Consider the following 22,710-nt stretch of genomic DNA (forward strand, 5'->3'; position numbering starts at 1 on the left):
TCTCCTGCACTGCAGGCAGATTCCTTACCATCTGAGCCACCAGGTTAGCCCCAACTGATGGTTACATTCTCTCAATGATCTCCTTCAAAATTCAAGATACTGTAACTCAAACCAAAGCAAAATCTTAAATGAACAAAACATCACATTCTCCATGATTGCTATAACATGGGAAGACTTATTGTGACTACGCAAATAAATACTATAGGTTTAGTTTCAATAATTCAACTGATTATATAACCACATACAGTACGACTGCTATTGTATTGAATTCATAGGAAGCATAGGAAATGTGGCACATATATTGTCTTGGTAAAGGAAGAGAAGATTTAATGAAGAAGAATTTTTTTTAACTTCTATTTTTTTTTTTAATTAGATTTTAATTTTTTTTTTTCCCCCATCCTGATCCCCCCTCCCACCTCCCTCTCCACTGATCCGATCCCTCTGGGTCTTCCCAGTGCACCAGGTCCAAGCACTTGTCTCATGCATCCAACCTGGGCTGGTGATCTGTTTCACCCTAGATAATATACATGTTTCGATGCTGTTCTCTTGAAACATCCCACCCTTCCCTTTTCCCACAGAGTCCACAAGTCTGTTCTATACATCTGTGTCTCTTTTTCTGTTTTGCATATAGGCTTATCGTTACCATCTTTCTAAATTCCATATATATGTGTTAGTATACTGTAATGGTCTTTATCTTTCTGGCTTACTTCACTTTGTATAGTGGGTTCCAGTTTCATCCATCTCATTAGAACTGATTCAAATGAATTCTTTTTAATGGCCGAGTAGTATTCCATGGTGTATATGTACCACAGCTTCCTTATCCATTCGTCTGCTGATGGGCATCTAGGTTGCTTCCATGTCCTGGCTATTATAAACAGTGCTGCGATGAACATTGGGGTGCACGTGATGAAGAAGAATTTTAAATGAGATTTAAACATGTGTGACATTTTCCTGATGGACAGAGTAAAGGACATTCCAGGAAGAGAAAACACTGCATTATGCTTGGTTTGGAGAGGTGACAGGACTGTAAACAGGGGATTTGAAATATCTTTCCATAACTGTTACCATGAACTTGTTTTCTTTGAGTTTAAACAATTTCTAGAAATCCATAAAGATGAGAATCGAGGCATAACTTGATTATGTTAACCACAGGCTGATAAAGGGAGGTGAAAAAACTCAAACGGTCATTTCACACCCTGGTTTCTTCCAAAATCTACAGTGAAATAAAGTAACGAAGAGGATCTGGTATGTTCACAAAGACCTAACTTCTGTTATATGCTCAGAAGTTTATGATGTATTGTCCTTCCCATTTCTAATGTTTACCATGCATGTAGAGTCAGAAAAAGTTAAATGTCAGGAGCCTGAAGCAAACAGGGAAATGGCACCCTCAAAAAATAGTGTTTACTTGTTAACTTTTTTTATAAGCAATTATTCAATTTTAGACTTTCAGTGGCATGATTATTTTTAAAACTGCTGTCCTTCAGGATTAAAAAATATTAAGAATGCTTATTTACATGCTCTGACAGATTCAAAGACAGAAGAAAAATAATGGGTGCATTCACCAAAAGGCACTTTGAAAAGAGTGTGAAATCTAATATCTAGCCCAGAGAATCCCTCATTTTGACACCGATGACTTTTCCCAACTCTATTTCTTCCACACTGTACTTTAAATGCAATATGAATCTTCAATCTTCAGGTTTCCAAACTTGAATTTAACCATTAATCTATTGAAATTTTTCAATATAAAATATTGACCCAAAAAACAAGCACAGAAGCACTTGCAAAGGATAGAAAGTTAAGACAAGAAATCTTGGTTTGTTTGGTTTTTTTCTTTCACACTCCTTACAGATTTGATGAATGTATACAGACAGATGATGAGAGAAAGAGTTCTGGAAAAATATTATGATTTAGTGGCAACAGTATCATTTCTCATCTCTCTGGGACCGCAGTCCTCTTTTATCTATTTTCCGATGTCAGTAAACAATTTTTAAAATATATCTTCCAGTTTTTCAGTTGTGTATGGCAGGAACGTCATTCCAGACCCTAGTAGAGTCAGAATATAACTTTGAATACAGACGCTCTGTGACCCACAAGGTGAAAATAGCAAGGTGAACCCTTTGGTCACCCCAGATTTCTGTCTGAAAGCATATTCTGGATCACAGTGCAGAGAAGGGGACTCCAAGCAGAGGATGGCTATCTTTCTGAGCTGAGGAGACAGAAGTTAGATCAGGGTCTAGAAGGTGCAGGAAAGAGGTTAGAGAGGAGTGTGTTATGAAAAATAATTCCAGAAATCTAACTGAAGTCTCCTTGAGTCTTTGTAGAATACTGAATTGTGCTTACATAGGACTACAACTGGGGCTTCCCAGGTGGTGCTAATGGTAAACTATCTGCCTGCCAAAGCAGGAGACCTAAGAGATGCAAGTTTGATCCCCGGGGTCAGGAAGATCCCCTGGAGGAGGACATGGTAATCCACTTCTGTATTCTTGCCTGGAGAATCCCATGGACAGAGGCGCCTGGCAGGCTGTGGTCCAGAGGGTCGAAAAGAGTTGGATGTGACTGAGCATGAAGGGCTACAAATGCATGCAGTCAGGAATGCGTGACTGAGGAGCTATAAGTTGAGTGATTTCCGAATGATTGATGCCCAAGGTGAGAAGCTAGTCAATCTCTGACCAGCCAGGAAGGAAAGTCCTCATTGATCACCCAGGACATTCAGGAGAGACTGGAGTGTTATACCCTAGCAGAAGAACTAGGGTTCTATTCATCATGAAAATGCCTTATACAATGCAGGCAAAGTAAAGACTTCAGTGACAAAATCAGATAATTTGCTTTCAGAAAATGAATGAAAGGGGGGTTATGTTCTGAATTTAAAATTCTGCTTTACTGCCTCTTTCAGATCATGGGTTAACTTTTTTCTTTTTACAAAAATATCTGAATGTGAAAAAAATGACTCATCACTTAAATAACAAGAGGTTTATCCCACTAGAAATCTTACAGTAGGAGTACTGTAAATATTTTATCAAACAAAGAAATACAATGTGGAAACCATTAGCCCCTCTGCACAGCTATCACAGGGCATATATCCAACCCTTAAAGTGAGCAAGGCCACACTGAGACTGGTGGTGTGCTGTAGTTTCTGATCTCAGCTTCTCCAATCAGTGTCTTTATTAACAGTTTTATCTTTTGCCCAGAAACTAGAGAGCTAATAGGAAAATCAAACCCTGGCTACTTTTGAATTGATCAGTCCAAGCTGATCAATGGGATCGTCAGCTGCTTTCCTGGCACTTTCAATTTCAATCAACTAAGAAAGTAAGGTAAGGCTCAATGTTGCTGGACTTCAGGTGTCAGAGAAAATCAGAAGTCAGTTACTATGGTTGTACCTTTCATGGTCATTCTAATAATAGGTAATAGGGAGATACCAGAAGGCTGAAATTATATATATCACCATTAAAAAATTAATAACCAGGAGAAAAGATCAATTCTACTTTTATATTTATGGCTGAGTCACATCAATATCTCTGTTGACTGAGAAATATCCATTTGTCCTGTTCTTAGAGCCTACCCTATTCAGGACAAAGAGTAAAGTAGAACTATCCATAAGATGAATCAGACTTTCAGACATCTGCAAACATACCTGAATCATTGGAGGAAGCAACATGTAATTTCTTTTCAGATTTCTCCAAAGACTTACAAAGAAAGGGAAAATGTACTAACTTCAAATTCTTGAGAGGTCCTAATTTGCATGAGGGAAAAAATATGTATCTTGGTGAGGTAGAATTTGAAACCAGTGGATGGAAATTATCTTGAATCAAATTTAGCTCAAAATAAGATGTTTCTAACCCAGAAGCTGCAACATAATGAGATGGATATACAATCATTGTGTTTGTTCATGCTCAAGTGGAATAACCTCTTTTAGGGGTAATCTTTAGAGGAAAGTTGGACTATATCACAGATCATTTGCAAGTGTTAGTCAGCCTTGAAGATCATATAATTTTCTATCTTTGAGAATTATGGGAATGATAAAAAAATATTGTTCTTGCCTAAATGATGGCACTTCCCATATTAACTCCCATATAAATTTATGTGACACCTTTAACTACATTGATTTAAGAGCATTTCATTTAGCAAATAAGAACACTGCTTCCCTATCATTTTCAGACTCTAATATGCATACATCAGAAACCAACATTTGAAATGTGCCTGGGTTCAGTTTCAAGAGAGTCCTTGAAATGCATGCATGGGATATCTTGGTTCATCAAATACATGTCTCGTAGGGGAAGGTGAACAGTAGATTCTCAAAGAGACTTTGGTGAGTGTTTTTTCTTCTTGTCTGTAAACTGAAAGATCTTGATTTCATTCTGATCTTGAAAATTCTTTGAATTCTTTAATTCCTCACAAACAGTCCCAATCTCATTTATTCTAGGAGACTTCTGAGAGAAAGACTGTTACAGGAGACACCTTTTTTGTGTGATGAATAATGAGGTATTGTTAGTAAGGTGGGTTGTACTCCTGGGAAGAATAGCACCAGAGAGAAGTTCAAGATGAAAAGCATTCTTTTCTTTAGAATAGTCCCTCTCTCAAATAAAAGGAGCACAATTAAGCATAATCATGAGTTTAAAACATGTTTCTAAATGTTGCTCGAGTTTTCCAATATAAAGACATATTTATAAATCTGAGTATATAGGCTGGAAACTGTGGTATGGATTTTTAAAATAATTTATAAGTAGGTTTCATCATATTGCTAATGAGAAAGAAGACTTGAAGATTTGTGTAAGGTGTAACAGCTACAAAGAGCATCGCCAGAACCAGGCTTCATCTGTCACTCTCTAGTCCACTGTATGTCCCTTACTGTTCTGGGTAAAATCCCCATGTGGGCAATTACTTTAGGGAGGTTTCGGGTTTCTGTGTTAATTTAGCTCATCTGAATCAGTTCATGCTCTCCTTTGGGAAGAATTTCAGTATTTCTCTAAGCTTGGAAACTTTTATAAGGGTAAGAAACTCATGAAGTAATGAATTTTAAGACTCATTTCACACTAAAAATGATTTCTGACCCCATCTAGCATTCCAGTCATATTTCTTAATGTGCCCTGAGAGATGACCAGCATATCAGTTAATGGATATTTGTTTCATAGGGAAGTTTGGTAGCAGCCAAGAAAATTGAGTCCAATTGAAAGCCCTTTTATTCGTTATTCATAAATTCAAATGGTATCTTTTATGGTTGGCAGCACATGAAACTCATTCAGGTCTCCTTTTTAAATTTCTGGGTTTTATTTTCATTTCCCAAAAGAAGTCAGTAAGTTTGAAGTTAGCAGATGGACAATAGCTTAGCTAATGACTACCTGATCTGAGAACTAAAACCTTCCTCCCACCATAAGAAATTATTTCGCTTGAAATTGGAATGGATTTAACTGTTGCAGACCCTGAGAGATAAGCTGGAGATTTCCACACATTTCCCCCCAAACTTCCAGCAAAGAGTGGACCATATGTGATGACTCAATCCGCCCGCGCGCGCGGCGGGGCGGGGCAGGGCGCGAGCGCGCGGCGGGCGCTGGGCGGGTCGGCGGAGCGGTCGGTCGGTCTCAGTTCTTCTGCGAGTCGGCGATTGACGAAACTTTACTAAAGATGTCTAAGCAACAACCAACTCAGTTTATAAATCCAGAAACTCCTGGATATGTTGGATTTGCAAATCTTCCCAATCAGGTTCACCGAAAATCAGTGAAAAAAGGTTTTGAATTCACGCTGATGGTGGTCGGTGAATCGGGGCTGGGAAAATCGACACTCATCAACAGCCTCTTCCTGACCGACCTCTACCCAGAAAGAGTCATCCCTGGAGCCGCAGAGAAAATTGAAAGAACTGTCCAGATTGAGGCTTCCACTGTTGAAATTGAAGAGCGCGGGGTGAAGCTGCGTCTGACCGTGGTGGACACCCCGGGCTACGGGGATGCCATCAACTGCAGGGACTGCTTTAAAACAATCATCTCCTACATCGATGAGCAGTTTGAGCGGTACCTGCATGACGAGAGCGGTCTGAACAGACGGCACATCATCGACAACAGGGTGCACTGTTGCTTCTACTTCATCTCCCCCTTCGGACACGGACTGAAGCCATTGGATGTTGCGTTCATGAAGGCGATCCACAACAAGGTGAATATTGTGCCTGTCATTGCGAAAGCCGACACACTCACCCTGAAGGAGCGGGAGCGCCTGAAGAAAAGGATTCTGGATGAAATTGAGGAACATAGCATCAAAATCTATCACTTACCTGATGCAGAGTCGGATGAAGATGAAGATTTTAAAGAGCAGACTAGACTTCTCAAGGCTAGCATCCCTTTCTCTGTGGTTGGATCCAATCAGCTGATTGAAGCCAAAGGCAAGAAGGTCAGAGGCCGCCTCTACCCTTGGGGTGTCGTGGAGGTGGAGAACCCGGAGCACAACGACTTTCTGAAACTGAGGACGATGCTCATCACTCACATGCAGGATCTCCAGGAGGTGACTCAGGACCTGCACTACGAGAACTTCCGGTCTGAGAGGCTCAAGAGAGGCGGCAGGAAAGTAGAAAATGAGGACATGAATAAAGACCAGATATTGCTGGAGAAGGAAGCTGAGCTCCGCCGCATGCAGGAGATGATCGCGCGGATGCAGGCGCAGATGCAGCTGCAGCTGCAGGGTGGTGACGGTGACAGCGGGGTCCACGGGCACCACGTGTGAGGAATCCCTTTGCAAGATAAATATTCTGATGAGTAACACAGCTGCATGTTTTCAAGACTGTTGGAGGGGTGCCTGTCCACATTTCACAGTACCTGTGCCTGAGAATTTTTTAAAAACTTTCAATGTGTTATTTTGTATGAAGTACGTTAACGTTTGCATTCATCGTTATGTTATACTTTATATTTTGTGAGGTGAACTGTCCATTTTCCTTCTTCTTGCATTTTAAGTAACCACTGACGCTAGAACTGATTCCCAGGGACCAGTCAGCACGTATAGTCAATAGTGGAATTTGATTTGACTGGCCTAACCAACTAATCGTGATTTACTTCTAGAACATTCAGATTCCCGAGAATGTTCCTGAGCAGTAGAGACATGAACACAGAAAGATGAGCTGCCGGGGTACGAGGCCATTTCTCGCCATGGCACCTGCTTCCCTGCCTTGCTTTTGTTTGACCACAACATCCAAAACCAGTTTTGCTGCTATAACTCCATACTGTTAATTCATCTGCACATTATCTGTTTACCAAATGAAAAAATACCTAATTAGATACATGTTTATACTTCAATAGGTTTTTTATAAACAGGCTGTTAGGGGTGAGTTTTTTAACAAGTCTTTGAATTCTGAGGTCATTTTTTAAACCACTATGCAGAGAACTCACCACAAACCATGTTCTATAGAGTTTGCCACGAAAACCCATGAGCTGCAGTTTCCATGTCACAGCTAAGATTCTCACCTATGTGGTGAGAGTCAGTAAACTATTTGTAGTCAACTAGATTTATAGCATAACTTTTTAAGGAAAATTAACAGTTGATCTGTGCAGAAGCCTGCCTTTTTAGACTGCACTTGGCATGTTTTCTGTGACTGCGGTGTGGAAGATGCGCCTCGGCGGGGGCATCATGGTTCCCAGTGCGGTTCTCCTGGTTTGGCTTCACTTGGACTGATCCCGTTCTGAATGGTTTTCAGGCAGATAGCAGCGTGTGGCCTGTCCCATCCATTTTTAGCCGCCGTGGTTTCCTTCCTTACATGTTATACAGACTTGACCACAGGGGGCTTGAGAGTGACGGCTCTTGCAGACTTGCTCCGTGGGCTGGCTGATGGTCAGCACCGTGCTGCCTGGTTTCCTGTGCCCGCGGTTGATCGGTCATCAGAAGTGACACATGGAAGGAGCCTGGAGGGAGTGGGTGCTGGCTCAGCATTCTCATTCCACGAGAGCACGAGGGGCTGACGTGGAGAAGCACTGAGCTCCAGGGCTGAGGACACCCAGAAGGGAAAGGGAGGTGGTGACAGTTGGCCAGGGGCACTGCAGAAGACCATCTGGTGTTCTCCCGACTGCCCTTTCACTGTTGCCTAATTGCGAGTGGTCAAGAGCTGTAGGTTCAGGTGCATTGTACAGTTTTTACCAAGAAGTGTTCCATGACCTTAGGGGTACTTCCATGCAAGGCCAGTTATTTGGGTTATTTTGGCATTTATTAACTATGCTAGTAAAAGCTGTTTTTTAAAAGGGGGCAGGGTGGCAGTAAGTGGTAGACGTAATAAGCCCAGTATAGTCTGCATAGTGCCAGCTGCCACCTCATGGATGCGTGGGTGTCGGTGGACCTACACTTTCAAATTCCCTTTTGTTTTGCTGCCCCAATCTAAATACTTTTGCTAATAGATAATTGCTCTTTAGTTACTAAGAGAGAAAACTTTACCTATAAAAATGTATTTTGAAAACTTATAAGAGTGGACCATAGCCTGAAAGTTGTGACACTTAAAGATAACTGGAGGGAAAGGGAACGTTCTGATCAGATGACAGTTTCATACTGGTGAACATGACAGGGGTCACATCCACTACTGTCATTAATACTAAGTAGCTAACTCTTTCAGGCTTCCCAGGTGTAAAGAACCCACTTGCCAATGCAGGAGACACAGGAGACTTGGGTTCGATCCCTGGGTTGGGAAGATCCCTTGGAGTAGGAAATGCAAACCCACTTCAGTATTCTTGCGTGGAAAATTCCATGGTCAGGGAAGCCTGGAGAGCTACAGTCCAGGGGGGTTGCAGAGAGCTGGACATCACGGAGCCCATACTCAGCTAACTCTTTCAGAAGCAGCACTCTCCGTGGACATATACTTACCACTGACTTCTCTCATGCCTTTCTAAAGAATTTCAAACACTCAAATTTCTGAAAACCTCTAGAACAAGAAGCATTTGGAAATAGGACTTTCCTAAGTAGACTGGTACTGAAATGACCTACTAGCATCCTTGACCTCAAATCCTTAGAAGTTGAAACGAATCGGTTTCCACTTCAGCCTGACCTGCATTCTGGGATCAATACTGGAGGCAAGCAGGGAAGGGATACAGAGTCAAGAAAGTGCAATGGTATTTGCTCTGAAGTGCAACAGAAATAGCTCATTTGTTCAACTTTTTCAACCATCTTCTTTACTCTGCTCCAAATCAATGCATGCAAAGGCTAGACTCTGCCTTGACCTTCACATTCCTTCAAGATTAAAATTCAGTCCTGAACTCAAATTCCTCCCAAAACCTTTCCCTGACTTATCTACCAACTCTTTGTATCCAAAGATGATGTTTTCTCTTCCTAAAAAACACAACTTTATGACTACATTGCCTATATCTATAACCATCCAATACTACTTCTGCAAAGTCTTAATTAGTGATTTTTTTTTTACTTTGTCCAGCATCCTACCTCTCTTTTCCTCACTATGGCCATCACGTAATTTGAAATAAAACTCCAATGTATGTCCCTACATGCCTGAATCTAGACAAAAGAAGATAGCCTCCGAGATATGGCTCTCTTTCTCTTCCGAAGTTCCTCAAATATCCACAAAGATTCAAGTGAAAATTCTGAATTTTAGGTGAGAATTTAAAGGAGGAACATTAGGAAATAACACCTGCATTTAGAGATTCCAGTGCCTGTTATCTCAACCAAGTGGTCCTTCACAGTGAACCAGAAACATGGTTAGGAGCTGAGTGACTGAGTGGGAAAAGTCCCACCTTTTACCAGGTAACTCATGTATTGCCATGAATTATTTCTTCTATCAAGTATTAGATGAAATAGGCATGCAGCATAACATTTCCATTCATGACCCCCTTTTTTGATATTATCTTTATTATTGATATAAAGATACATGAGTTGGGCTTTAGATTAAAATGAAAAGTGAAATAGGATTTTATCCTATATTATTTTTACTTTTTTAAATTTATTTTTAGTTGAAGTATATTTGCTTTATAATGTTGTTTTAGTTTCTCCTGTACAACAATGTGAATCAGCTTTGATGGTGGTTTAGTTGCAAAGTCATGTCCGACTCTTGAGATCCCATGGACTATAACCCATGAGGGTCCTCTGTCCATGGGATTTCCCAGTCAAGAATACTGAAGTGAGTTGCCATTTCCTTCTCCAGGGGATCTTCCTGACCCAGGGATCAAACATGCGTCTCCTGTATTGTAAGTGGATTCTTTACCGTTGAGCCATCAGGGAAACACAGGTATCAACTATAAGTATGCATATAGCTCCTCTCTCTTGAGCCTCCCTCCCACCTCACATCCCATCCCTCTAGGCAGCCTTGACCTCTTTAAATCAATTGAAAAAATTAACTTCATAAATTATATCAAGACTTCTGGCCTCAGTTTCTTTCATCTTTTCTCTTCCTGAAGTTTTAGTGTTTCAAAGAACTCTGTAGACAAGAAACAGTGGGGGGAAAAAAAAAGTTCTCATAAGTGGAACAGAGATATAGATTCCCTTAATGGAAATGTAGCTTTAACCTTGAATATTTAATCTCTGAACTGTTCAGTCAATCTCAGACTCTCCACTTGAAATGCACGGGCTCTGGACCTTATTGGATTTCATTTTGCTGCATGAACTGATGTCACATATACTTCAGAGACCTTCTCTTCCCTCCTGGGCATAGACACTCACCCTGGGTCTCTTTCCTTTCTGAGACGGTGGATTTTTGTACTTTTATTAACTGAGAAAATATCAAAGCAAGAGCCTTCAAACATGAACCTACATTTCATAGGTGAGGAAACCAAAAAGGAAAAAGCGAGAGCTCAAAAGCCACCCAGATAGAACAGAGATCACCCAACTCCTAACTCATTAAGCCATTAAGTAATTCATTAAACTATTGGTTTCTACTCTGTTCTAGGCACCACACTGGGTTCCTTGAATACAAACGCACAGTCCTTCACTCCAAAAGTCTGTGCACCCCACTGTCATGTCCTTGAAACTCAGATGCAGACAGCCACCATTTAAGATATTTGTCTTCAAGCAAATTTTAAAAAAAAAGTTACAGGAAAAAAAGAAAGTTAACAGATATTTGTCCTCAAGCAGACCTCACACCTCACTGCACTTAAGAAGCTTTAGGTGGCTCTTCATTTTGTCAGTCTCAGAGGACAATACCCTTGAAATAAAGGGTGAATGTCATTTTACTAAGCTAATCAGTTGAGACCCTGAGCAAGAGAACAAGACAACACATTTCACCGCCCACCTCTATGTTGTTCTCCCAAGTTTGGCAGCTAAGTTGGTAAAGAATCCACCTGCAATACAGGAGAGCAGGGTTCAATCCTTGAGTCAGGATGATCCCCTGGATGAGGAAATGGCAACCCACTCCAGTTTTCTTGCCTGGAGAATCCCATGGACAGAGGAGCCTGGCAGGGTACAGTCCTTGAGGTCACAAAACAGTTGGACACAACATAGTGACTAAACCATCACCACCACAGTGGCCCCTTGCTCAGTGGGGGGAATTTAGACTGGAGCATCATTTAAACCCAGACACAGAAGACTCTGCATCTTTGCTCCTGTCACACCCTGTGCTACTCAGCATGTGCGTGTCTCTCCCCATCAGACTTGAGCTTCTTGAAGACCATAATTATGAATTCTGTAGTACTTAACATGGTGCCAGACACATAGCAAGTTCATGACAAATGAGTTTCAAATCCACTGAGAATATTCAAGTATTTAACTTATCTCAGAGTGAGACTGCTATGGAGACAAGTGCTAATAAAAGGGACTTGGGGATATGAGTCTGTTCCGCATCCAGGTAGCCTCAGTGAAAATGCTGTGTGCTGTGTCATGCTTCAATCCTTGCAGTCATCACGGGCAGAGCAGGCCCCTTGGGCAATGAGAGCAGGGCAGCCCTCGCCTGGGCTCCTGCTGCCCTGTGCCTGGAGTGCTTTTGACTGCAGCTGGTTCGTTGAGCTTGAGGAATCCAAAGCTGTGTGCAGGGACCGGGAGCGATGCAGATGAAATAGCACAGAACAGAAAGGTTAACACATTCTGTCAGCTCCCACTTTACATTCACAGGGAAAACAACAATAGAAACGTTCTCAGGCATAAAAGAATTTTCTACTCCAACTGCTCCGAGAAGAAAAATGCCTCACAAACAGCGTCTTCACTCAGACATCAAACTGCTTGGCTGACAGCATTTTAATCAAAAACTCCAAAGAAAGATGAGTGGAATTTAAAAAGAAACACCTAGAGAAAATAAATGAAGACATTCACTGCACTTCTGTAGGTGAAGAGTCAGCAGAGCTTCATGCTTCTGCCCTGGAGGCTCACAGCCCTGTCATCGGACCAATTACTCTGAGTTCGTGGATAGTGATCCAAGCAGCACCAGGGTCCCTTGGGACATGTACTGTCACCAAGATTCCAACTGAGTGGACTGGTCGGTCAAAAAGATGTGAAAGTCAGAAGGGGACAGTGACCAAGAAGTGCTGGACCTGGATCTGCTACCCTGCTTCCTCAGGTGCCTTTAATACTATGGAGAATTATACAAGTCCTGGATTCCCAATCATAACTAAGATAAATCACTGTTGAAAAAACTAATAGTGATGCAGGAAATGCAGGTTTGACCCCTGGGTTGGGAAGATCCCCTAGCGGAGGAAATGGCAACTCATTCCAGTATTCTTGCCTGAAAAATTCCATGGACAGAGGAGCCTGGTGGGCTACAGTCCATGGGGTCACAAAGAGTCCAACATGACTGAGCATGCACAAAAACTTAATATGAGTCATACTTGATTTCTCACATTTCTGCTTATCATTGAGAAAATTCTGAGGAAGAAGACTTCTATTTGCTACAAAACTTTGGCATTTTGGGGCTACAGACATCTGCAGCCAGGGAAGATAAAGAAAGCAAGTGAAGGAAGACAGGGAGATTATGTGACTTCTTGTGAAGTGAAGAAGTCACTCAGTCATGTCCAACTCTTTGTGACCCCATGAACTATACAGTCCATGGAATTCTCCGGGCCAGAATACTGGTATTATTGCCCAAGCCTGTGAGGGAACAGCACATACTGACTGTGAGCTTCAAAATAAGAGGAATCTCTGTTTTTCCTCAGCTCACATTTTCTCCAAAGCTCTTTGTAAACTGTCTAAAACTCTGATGTGAAGGTCATGGCATCCTACCAGGATGAATGAATTCCTAACACACCGTAGATTCTTCGTGCATAGTGGCAGGCATAGCATAATTTGATTAGGTTCACTAATCACAATGCAAATTGGGGCAGAAGTTTTTGCTCAAGTCCCAGCAAACCAGCTCACCTCCTTTGGATCCCTGATTATGTAGATATCAGCACGTCAAGAATCTCAACGAAGTTAGAAAAACCCACACGCGGGGTCTTGTAGAAAATGAATGTCACCAGCAGCAATTCTAGGAAGAAGATGATGCATTCTATAAATGTTACACTGGCCCTTGCCAGCTTCCCGTGGTTGACTTTAGTGCACTCACAAAAGGAACAGCTTGAGTAAGAAACAATCCTGCCCTGAAGAACTCACAGTCTGGTGTGGATAGGGAGGGATAACCCAGACATGCAACAAATAACCCCTGTGGAATCTAAGAAGAACCAAACGGAGGAGAGCGTAGGTGTTGTGGGTTATCAGAATGTTGGGTGAATAATTCTGTGTGTGATGTTGAGTTGCGGTGAAAGGAAGAGGTCTAGAAAGAAAGGATCAGTTAGAACTTGAAATACTTGATGCAGTTCATCAGTAAGAGAGGAACTGGAAGGGCATGTTTATCAATCAGAATCCCAACAGGAAGCAGATGACACTCTCAAAATGGGATAGTTTCAGGAGAGTGCTTTTGCCCCGAAGGGGCTATTTCTGAAGGTATAGGTGAGAGAAACCACAGTAACCCTGGGAAGAGTAAGGACTGGTGAAGGCTGCATTCTTTCCAACCCCGACCTGGAAAGAATGTGCAATTACCAAAACCCAGAAAGAGACACCGTACATTGTTAAGTGAAGTGAAGTGAAGTGCAAGTCACTCAGTCATGTCCAATGTGGACATCTGGAAAGGAACAGCGACCACTAGTTAAGGAACACAGCCAGCCTGAATTGACGTTGCAGGACAAGAGCCAGAAATGCATCATCTGACTTAACCCTCCTCCCTCTAATCTTCTAACGGGGCGGGGTGTCCTTCTTGGCCAATTGGAAAGCTACGGGGCAAGGGAACCCCTTCATGTAGATCATGAAGGATTGAGAAGAGTAGAGAGGGAGTCGGGCCAACAAAAGGCGCACACCCGGGACTGAAGCTGAAGTCACAGTGTGAACAAAGACCTGACTCAGGAAAGTGATGACCTCCTCCAGCTGATCTGGCCCATAACCCACAGAGGAAGCCATAAAGGATGCTGTCCTTCCCTCCTGAGCCTAGGGCTCAGGGTTAAAGAGCTTTTCTCCACCCTTGGGAAGGCAATTTTTCATCAGCAGACTTCAGCTCCAAGACTCTTGTCCTTGACACTCAGTTCCCACTGTGATCCCTGCTATGACTGAGATCCTCCCTACCCTCGTCCCCTCACACCCTCCTGCCCTGGCCCCTTCCCACACTCTGAGACCCACAGTAGAGGCCAGCAGAGAGCACCAGGTGGACTGTGAACTGTAGTGTCCATTCCATGAACCTGCTCCCCGAAGCCTGAATTGAGAGCATCAGTGAGGATAATCCAGGCCTGGAAATGTCATTAGTAACAGTGATAATAGCACAACTTGTTGTGTTTCATTCCTTATCTGTAGCCTCCATTCCAAGCAAGAACCCTTTGGTTTGAATTTTAACTCAACCATGGCTCAGAATACTTCGAGCATACAATACAAAGAATATAATACTTTGGCCACCTGATGGAAAGAACTGACTCACTGGAAAAGACCGTGATGCTGGGAAAAACTGAAGGCAGGAGGAGAAGGGGATGACAGAGGATGAGATGGTTGGATGGCATCACTGACTCGATGGATGTGAGTTTGAGCATTACCGGGAGTTGGTAATGGACAGGGAAGTCTGGCGTGCCGTAATCCATGAGGTCACAAAAAGTCGGACATGACTGAGCAACTGAACGACTGAACTGAACTGAACTGAATGGCTCAGAATCCATCCTGACATCTAAGGATGGAATTTATTCTGTGCTTGAGTTATTTCTCTGATAACTTGCCTAATGTCGCAGGCCCTTTCTAGGTCTTGAGATTGCCTTGCTCAGGAATCTATCCGGCAGCACCCCAAATCAGAGGGAAAGACCCAACAAAGATGCTTACACGAGAAGAAATGCACAGATAATGAAAGTATGTTGTAGATGCTATAGGATGTCCAGCCTAGTTCTGGACACGAAACTACTACTTATTTTGTATCTCAGTTTAAGTAGTACTTCCTTGTAGAAGTATTTTCCAACTCATGAATCTAAATTAATTATCCTTTTGATATTATCTAATGGATACAGTTTCCTTCTTTCAGAATGCTTACCAGGAGCAACCCCATTCATATTGACTACAGCGTGAATGGTTCTCCCTGGAGTTGTGTAGTGTACAACCTGCACAGCCGTAGATTGCTTGATTAATTATTTGATTAACACTTTCCCCCTCACCAGTCTTTAAACTATGAGAACGGTGGCTCCCAGTACCCAGGACAGTGTCTGACACATGGTAGGCATTCAATGAATGTCTTGCTGTTGTTGAGTCACTAAGTCTTGTCCAACCCAGGGATCAAACCTTGCATTGGCAGGTGGGTTCTTTACCACTGAGCCACCAGGGAAGCCCCAATTAATGTTTAATAAATATTTGCTAAACCCTCTGAAACAGAAATGTTACTGATTAGAAGCTTAAATTCAGAAAGTTACAGTGGCCTGGCCCCATTCACTTGAGAGTTAAGAAAGCGTTAATAAGCCGTACAGTCAGAACTTAAGTTCAAAACTGAACGGCACATGTGTTTTTCATTGTTCCCTGCAGTCTTCAAAATATAGTGCAATGACATATTTTGAAATCTGACTGGAAGAAAAATGGAGATCAGAAAATATGAGGTCAAGGGAGACTGACACCCTTGCTGATCTCTCCCTGCACCAGTTTAGCAGGAGCCTCGTGGGTAGTTTGTAAGATCCTTTCCAATCAGAGCATCCCATCTGGACTTCCTCCTCTGTCAGTAAAGAGGGAACAGGCAGGTACTGAGAGGAATAAATCTGAGTCCCTTAAACCATGATTTATAATCTGGTGACAGCTTCTTGCCCACCTCCCTTATCATTTTCGCACCATGACCCTGCCGAGGCGAACCACCAGCCTGAACCCCTCCAACCTCCTGGGAATGTGGCCTCCCACGTTCCAGACCTGGTGCCTCTGCATGTGCCCCAGGGCTGCCTACCTCCCTGCCTTTCTCTGCAGCAAGGAGGGAGTGAAAGGGCTCTCTTTTCCTCCTAACCACAGAACTCCCCAGAAGCCCAGTTTAGTTTATGACCTGCCAGTACATCTTTTACAAGCCCCATTTTTCCCCATGTCACTGACTCAGGAGATTAAGACTTGTATCCACCATAAAGTTGATATACACGATGTCAAAATGTTTTCATTTGTTTCAGGGTTTTCAGTGGTGAAGAAAAAAGAAACAATTGCACATTGGAAATTTACAGCTCACTTTTATTCACCTCTGCAGTAAGCAGTTTGCTTTTCTAAGTGGCCAGCGGCAGGCATTTCGTTCACTAATGTGCCCTTGGCCAGGCAGGGTTTTATATGTATTTATTCATTCCCAGGTGGTATAGTGGTAAAGAACCCGCTTGCCAATGCAAAAGATGCGGGTTCAATCTCTGGATCAGGAAGATCCCCTGGAGGAGGAAATGGCACCCCACTCCAGTATTCTAGCCGGGATAATCCCATAGACAGAGAAGCCTGGCAGGTTACAGTCCATGGGGTGGCAAAGCTTCGGACGTGACTGAGCACACACACAGGATTTATTTATTTATTATACAAATGTTTAAACAAACATATGTTTAAAAAGGATCCCCTTACAGAGCAGTCAGGTACAAGTCAAAAAAGACAAGCACCTGGATAATGAGTGCCTCCAGGACCACCTCCCCTCCCCTGCCTGCCTTTCATTATTGTTCTTCTCAAATAAGCCTTCAGCCTTGATGCAATGTCTCCAAGTGTGTAGAAATGTGTGAGGACACACAGCAGGTTTGCATACATCAGTTTCCGTGCAAGAACATTCCTAAGAAGCCATCGCAAAGTTCATTTTTCACTATATGAAGGATGGTTGACTTTTTCTGATTTTTACACATTCCTTTATTGAAGCCTTCTGTGTAAATATTCATTGGTACAGAATTCCTTACACATGTGCCCCACTGTGCAGAGTGGACCACTTTCGTCCCACACAGACCGGGCATGTCTGAGCATTAAGGAACACTGTCATCATATACTTGGTTCACGTAGCTCTTGAAAGAAATTCTTTACTTAATGCTTTGACATTTTTTATTCTGATAAAAGATTTTAGATATAGAGTCATTCTGGTCCCAATCTAATTATTACCAGAAAGTAGCAGAATGTTAAAGAGTAAAAGTGCATCATTCAGCCAAGAGATACAAGAGACTTGAAAGACAAATGCATACAGTTTTTTTAAATACAAATGTTTTTATGTATAAAACCTAAGATTTAAAGTTTGACAAGAAAAATAAAAGAAGAGAAGAAAAGTTAATGAACCAGACCTAACAGGCTGTAATTCCAGTTTTGGTGCTGGTAATCATTACCACATTGGGTAAATTAAAACCTGCCTCAGCTTCATTGTGCATCTCTGAACAATGACTAAAAGAACACATTATCTCACTATAGATATTGTTTAGTATTCATTGTAATAAAATAGAAAATCTCGGGGATCTATGAAAGGTTGTACAAATCATCCTTGGTCTGTGGAAATTTCCATTGGAGTTGATAACAGTTGAAAAATAAACCAGGCCTTTGACAGGTCACAACTCTTGAACAAGCCTTCCAGAACCAGGTAGGACACTGATGAACGTAACAGGCAGGGGAGGAAGGGACATAGGATGGATTTGGAGATGTAACCTGGTGTCACATCACGTGAGACATTGCAAATGCGGTAAAGAAGCTGAATTTTATCTCTAAGGCAATGAAGGATCATTGGAGGCTTCTGAGCAGGGAGTCATCTCTGTCCTGATGCGTATGTTAAGAGACCACTGGGACTGTTGTGTGCAGAGCACACCACACTTTGACAGCCGAAAAAACTCTTGGCTTCTCCAGGTGTGCAAGAAAGAGAGACGGATGATTCAAAGGGAGAAAGATTTGGAATATACTACGGAGGCGAGTTGACAAGGACTTGCTAGTAGATTAGACGTGAGGCATGGGCTCCCCCGGTGGCTCAAACAGCAAAGAATCTGCCTGCAATGCAGGAGACCCGGGTTCTATCCCTGAGTCTGGAAGATGCCCTGGCGAAGGGAACAGCTACCCACTCCAGTGTTCTTGCCTAGGAATTCCCATGGACAGAGGAGCCTGATGGGCTCCAGTCTAGGGGTCGCAAAGAGTCAGACATGACTGAGCAACTAGCACTCTCACTTCCACACTAGACGTGAGGCATAAGAATAAAGGAAATATAAATAATGACCTACAGGCGATAATCGAGCACCTAGGTGAATTACAGATGTCATTTATCAAGATGCTAGAAGAAGGAGTTACTTTGGGATTGCAGTTGCAGAATCCTGCTTTGGCTATGTTAATCTGAAACACCTAGTAGGCATCCAACTGGCCTAAGATACAAAGCAGTGTTTTCTCTGCTTATCAATGAGAACGACTGCAAAAACAAAAATGTTTGTACTTTATCTCTGGGATCTGTATTAATGAAATAGAAATAAAATTAGCTAGAATGAATCACAGTTAACAAAATCTTTCAGAGTTGTATTAATGAGGACATTTGGGAGTTTGTTTTCCGAAATTCAATGGCAACTGATTTTGTTCAATAGAAAAACTTATGGGCTCTTGAAATGGAAAAAGTCCGAGAGAAGACTTAACACATTGCTGAATCCAGGTGCTCAAATTGTATGTCAGAAATCTGTCCCTCATTTAATCTTTCATTATGCTGGCTTCATTCCCAGGAAGGTTCCCCGAAAGGATGGCAATGAATTCTCAGGGGTAATTCTGATTTTGCTTCCTACTAGCTTAGCAATCCTAGAGGAAAAAGGGGAACCTTTCAAGATCAAGATATAGGCAGGTTTGGTTTCTCCTGAAACTTCTCTCCTTGGCTTGCCAGTGGCCACCCTCCTGCTGTTTCATCACATGGCAGTCCCTCTATGTTAGCATGTCCCTGTTATCTCTTAATTTTCTTAGAAGAACACCACTAATACTGGATTGGGCTTTCCATGGGGTCGCACAGAGTCGGACACGACTGAATTGACTCAGCAGCAGCAGCAGCAGCAGCCAGTGCAGGCGATACAGGAGATGCAAATTCAGTCCCTGGATCGGGAAGATCCCCTGGAGAAGGAAATGGCAACCCACTCCAGTATCCTTGCCTGGGAAAGCCCATGGACAGAGTCTGGCGGGCTACAGTCCATGGGGTCGCAGAGAGTTGAATACCACTGAGCAACTGAGCGTGAGATATTGGATTAGGACCCACCCACCCTAACAGTGCCATTTTAACTTAATCACCTCTTTCAGCATCCTGTATCCAAATAACTGTTACATTAGGAAGTTCTGGAGTTTGAGGCTTTAACATATGAATTTGAGGGGGAGATACACAATATCTACCATAACAAATGAGATACTTTGTCTTCAGAGTTCTAACTACTTAAAATTTAACCTAAAGGAATGTCTTAAACATACGCTTTCATGTATTCAATGGGAAATTTCCTTTAATAATTGTCAAAATTGAAGTAGCTGACAAATAATTTTAGATCAATTTTGCAGTTATTTTCTTGTCATTAAAATCATAGAAATAAAGACTATATGAAAAATTAAGTATGTGAATGAAGATTCTTCGATGATTTTCACCATGCAGATAGATCTCATTAACAAAGGGTAAAGTACAGAAAATTCACTAAACTGCCACTAGAGGGAGCGCCAACCAAAAGTTGTGTTCTGTGTCTTAGGGCTCATGAACAAGAGAAAGAAAATCAAGAAATGGTAATGGTAGCTAAGGGCAATGAGAATGGCACTTCCATAGAAAATCAGGGTATTCAGGGAATAACAATTAGCAACAGGATTTCTCTCTCCTAGGAAAGAAATGCTTCTTGGTACCCATCTTCTCCACTTCTGCATCCTAAAGCCCTCCAGTGAAAGTCATTCATGGGACACACGCTTGATGTACCATCTGCAAAGTGTTCTATTTGTTTCGTGGTTGTGGTGATGTGATTTTTCCCTCTGCCAAATACATTCTTTCTTATGCCACCATCATGGTCTCTGAATAGTCAAATGGGTGCTGGGAGGCACTTTAAGTTATGTGAGTCTTTGTAAAATTAGCAACTGGAACTTCATGGTTGCACTAAGCGAACCAGAGGATCGAGTCCACATTGAACAGCTCTTGAAGAGTAGAAGGGGAAAATAGTGACACTGTAGTAAAGATGAGTGTGGTCTATGAAAAGGTTACTGCAGTGGAGAAACCTGTAGATCACTCTCTGAGAGCTAAGAACACAAGTGTATGAACAGTGTAAAATCACACTTAAATTCCAACCTTATCTTTGACTAATTTTCAGAGTTTGGGCAAATTACTTGTCTCTCAGCCTTCATTTCTTTCTCTATAAAAGCACCTCACAGGCTCTGAGAATTATATATGGTGTATGTAAAACCTAACACCATGTTGGGTTAAAGGCCCACTAGTTGATAATTATTATTCAGTTCAGTTCAGTCGCTCAGTCGTGTCGGACTCTTTGCGACCCCATGAATCGCAGCACACCAGGCCTCCCTGTCCATCACCAACTCCCAGAGTATACTCAAACCCATGTCCATCGAGTCGGTGATGCCATCCGACCATCTCATCCTCTGTCGTCCCCTTCTCCTCCTGGCCCCAATCCGTCCCAGCAGATAATTATTATTACTTTAGCCTAAAAGCACATAAACTGATAAGTAGCCGCCTATGTGGAAGGGTGAGAGGTGCTGCAGTTCCTAGACTGAGAGGGTCAATTCAGTCGGGGAGGGGCAGAGGCAGAAGCCAGATTAGGGCTGCAGATCAAAGCTCTGCTCTCCAATCTATGCTCATCAACAACAAAGCTGATGTTTTGAGCCCTGTACAGAATCCACCTGCAATGTGGGAGACCTTGGTTCGATCCCTGGGTTGGGAAGATTCCCTGGAGAAGGGAAAGGCTAGCCACTCTAGTACTCTGGCCTGGAGAATTCCATGGACTGTATAGTCCATGTGGTCGCAAAGAGTTGGACATGAAGTGAAGTTCAATTCACTTCACTTCTTTAATTTCAGTCAGTAAGAATTTGGTAGGAAGAGAGAAGTGCTACTGATTAATCCTTCTCAGAAACCACCAACACCCAGCATTTGTCCCAGCGTCTGACACAGATGGATACCAGTTAACTCTTAGCTCAATCAAGTCATCAGTACAAGAGGTTAGAGGTGGGAACATAGCTATCAGAAAGCAACAAAAGTTTTTCTGGAACCCCAGCCTTACAAGAAATGATGTTTTAGTGTCGCCTTTAGTTATCATGTTAATACAAATGGATAGTAATTGGTATAAAGCCATTTTTCAGATGCTGACATGAACTTACTTATTTACAAATGTTTGCTAAAAACAGCTATTGTTTAACAAGCTGTCTGATGTCTTCATTATCTTCAGATTAGAAGACAGTTGGGGAAGAGGTCCAGCTGGGACAAAAGTGTCAGGAAAAGAGAACTTCTAAAGAAATTCACCTTGGCAGCAGAGTAAGATGCTGATAACAATAAATAAGAGAGCTGCGGTGTAGGAATGTTTAGAGAAGGAAGAAAGCTGCTCTAAGAACCTCATTCCATATTCTTGAGAAGGAACATACTTCTACTTTGGCCAGGATAGTGGTATGGCATTGTTCCCATGTCATCAAAAATGGGTCAAATTATATTCTCTATGAGCTAATAATAAGGATGAGAAGTGTGTGATATTTTCAGGAAAGATTTGTATCATAGTTGAGATACTTTTTTTAATGTTTTAGGGTTTGGCATGCTCAGTTTCTGCTTTCTGGAATACTCATTTATGGGAATACCTTTATCTGTTATTGCTCCCCTAAGAGAAGGAGCAGATGCTATTCTAACATTTATGAGCTGAGAGTTGGATATTTTGTTTAATTTTAATAGTTTTATGTATCACTAATGGAATCTCACTTTTCAAATTTAGCTTCATCCAACACAATTCATTTTTAAAAGAACAGAAGTTGCCACTGTCTTTACAATTGTTGCTATTGTTTTTAATTAATTTATTTTTTAATTGAGCGATAATTGCTTTACAGAATTTTGTTGGTTTCTGCCAAACATCAGCATGAATCAGCCATAGAGATACACATGTCCCCTCTCTCTTGAAACTCCCTCCCATCTCCCTCCATCCCACCCATTTAGGTTGATACAGAGCCCCTGTTTGAGTTTCCTGAGTCATACTGCAAATTCCCATTGGCTGTCTATTTTTACATATGGTAGTTTAAGTTTCCGTGTTACTCTCTTCATACATCTCACCCTCTCCTTCTTCCCCTCATTCCCTGCCATGTCCATAAGTCTGTTCTCTATGTCTGTGTCTTACAATTGTTGCTATTGTTTTAATTAACATTTTACATTGGCACATTTGGCATATGGAACTCAATTTTCTTTCCAGA

At 42.0% G+C, this 22,710-nt stretch overlaps 1 protein-coding gene across 1 annotated transcript; it reads left to right on the forward strand.

Moving 5' to 3' along the window:
* The first annotated feature begins 5,512 nt into the window (after positions 1 to 5,512).
* On the forward strand, positions 5,513 to 6,863 carry LOC139029935 (septin-2). The gene has a single exon (XM_070451408.1). It carries the CDS (start codon positions 5,620 to 5,622, stop codon positions 6,703 to 6,705), a length of 1,086 nt encoding a protein of 361 aa, XP_070307509.1. The 5' UTR covers positions 5,513 to 5,619; the 3' UTR covers positions 6,706 to 6,863.
* Positions 6,864 to 22,710: the final 15,847 nt, after the last annotated feature.

The sequence above is a fragment of the Odocoileus virginianus genome, chromosome 2 (genome assembly GCF_023699985.2).
Source record: "Odocoileus virginianus isolate 20LAN1187 ecotype Illinois chromosome 2, Ovbor_1.2, whole genome shotgun sequence".
NCBI classification, from domain to species: domain Eukaryota; kingdom Metazoa; phylum Chordata; class Mammalia; order Artiodactyla; family Cervidae; genus Odocoileus; species Odocoileus virginianus.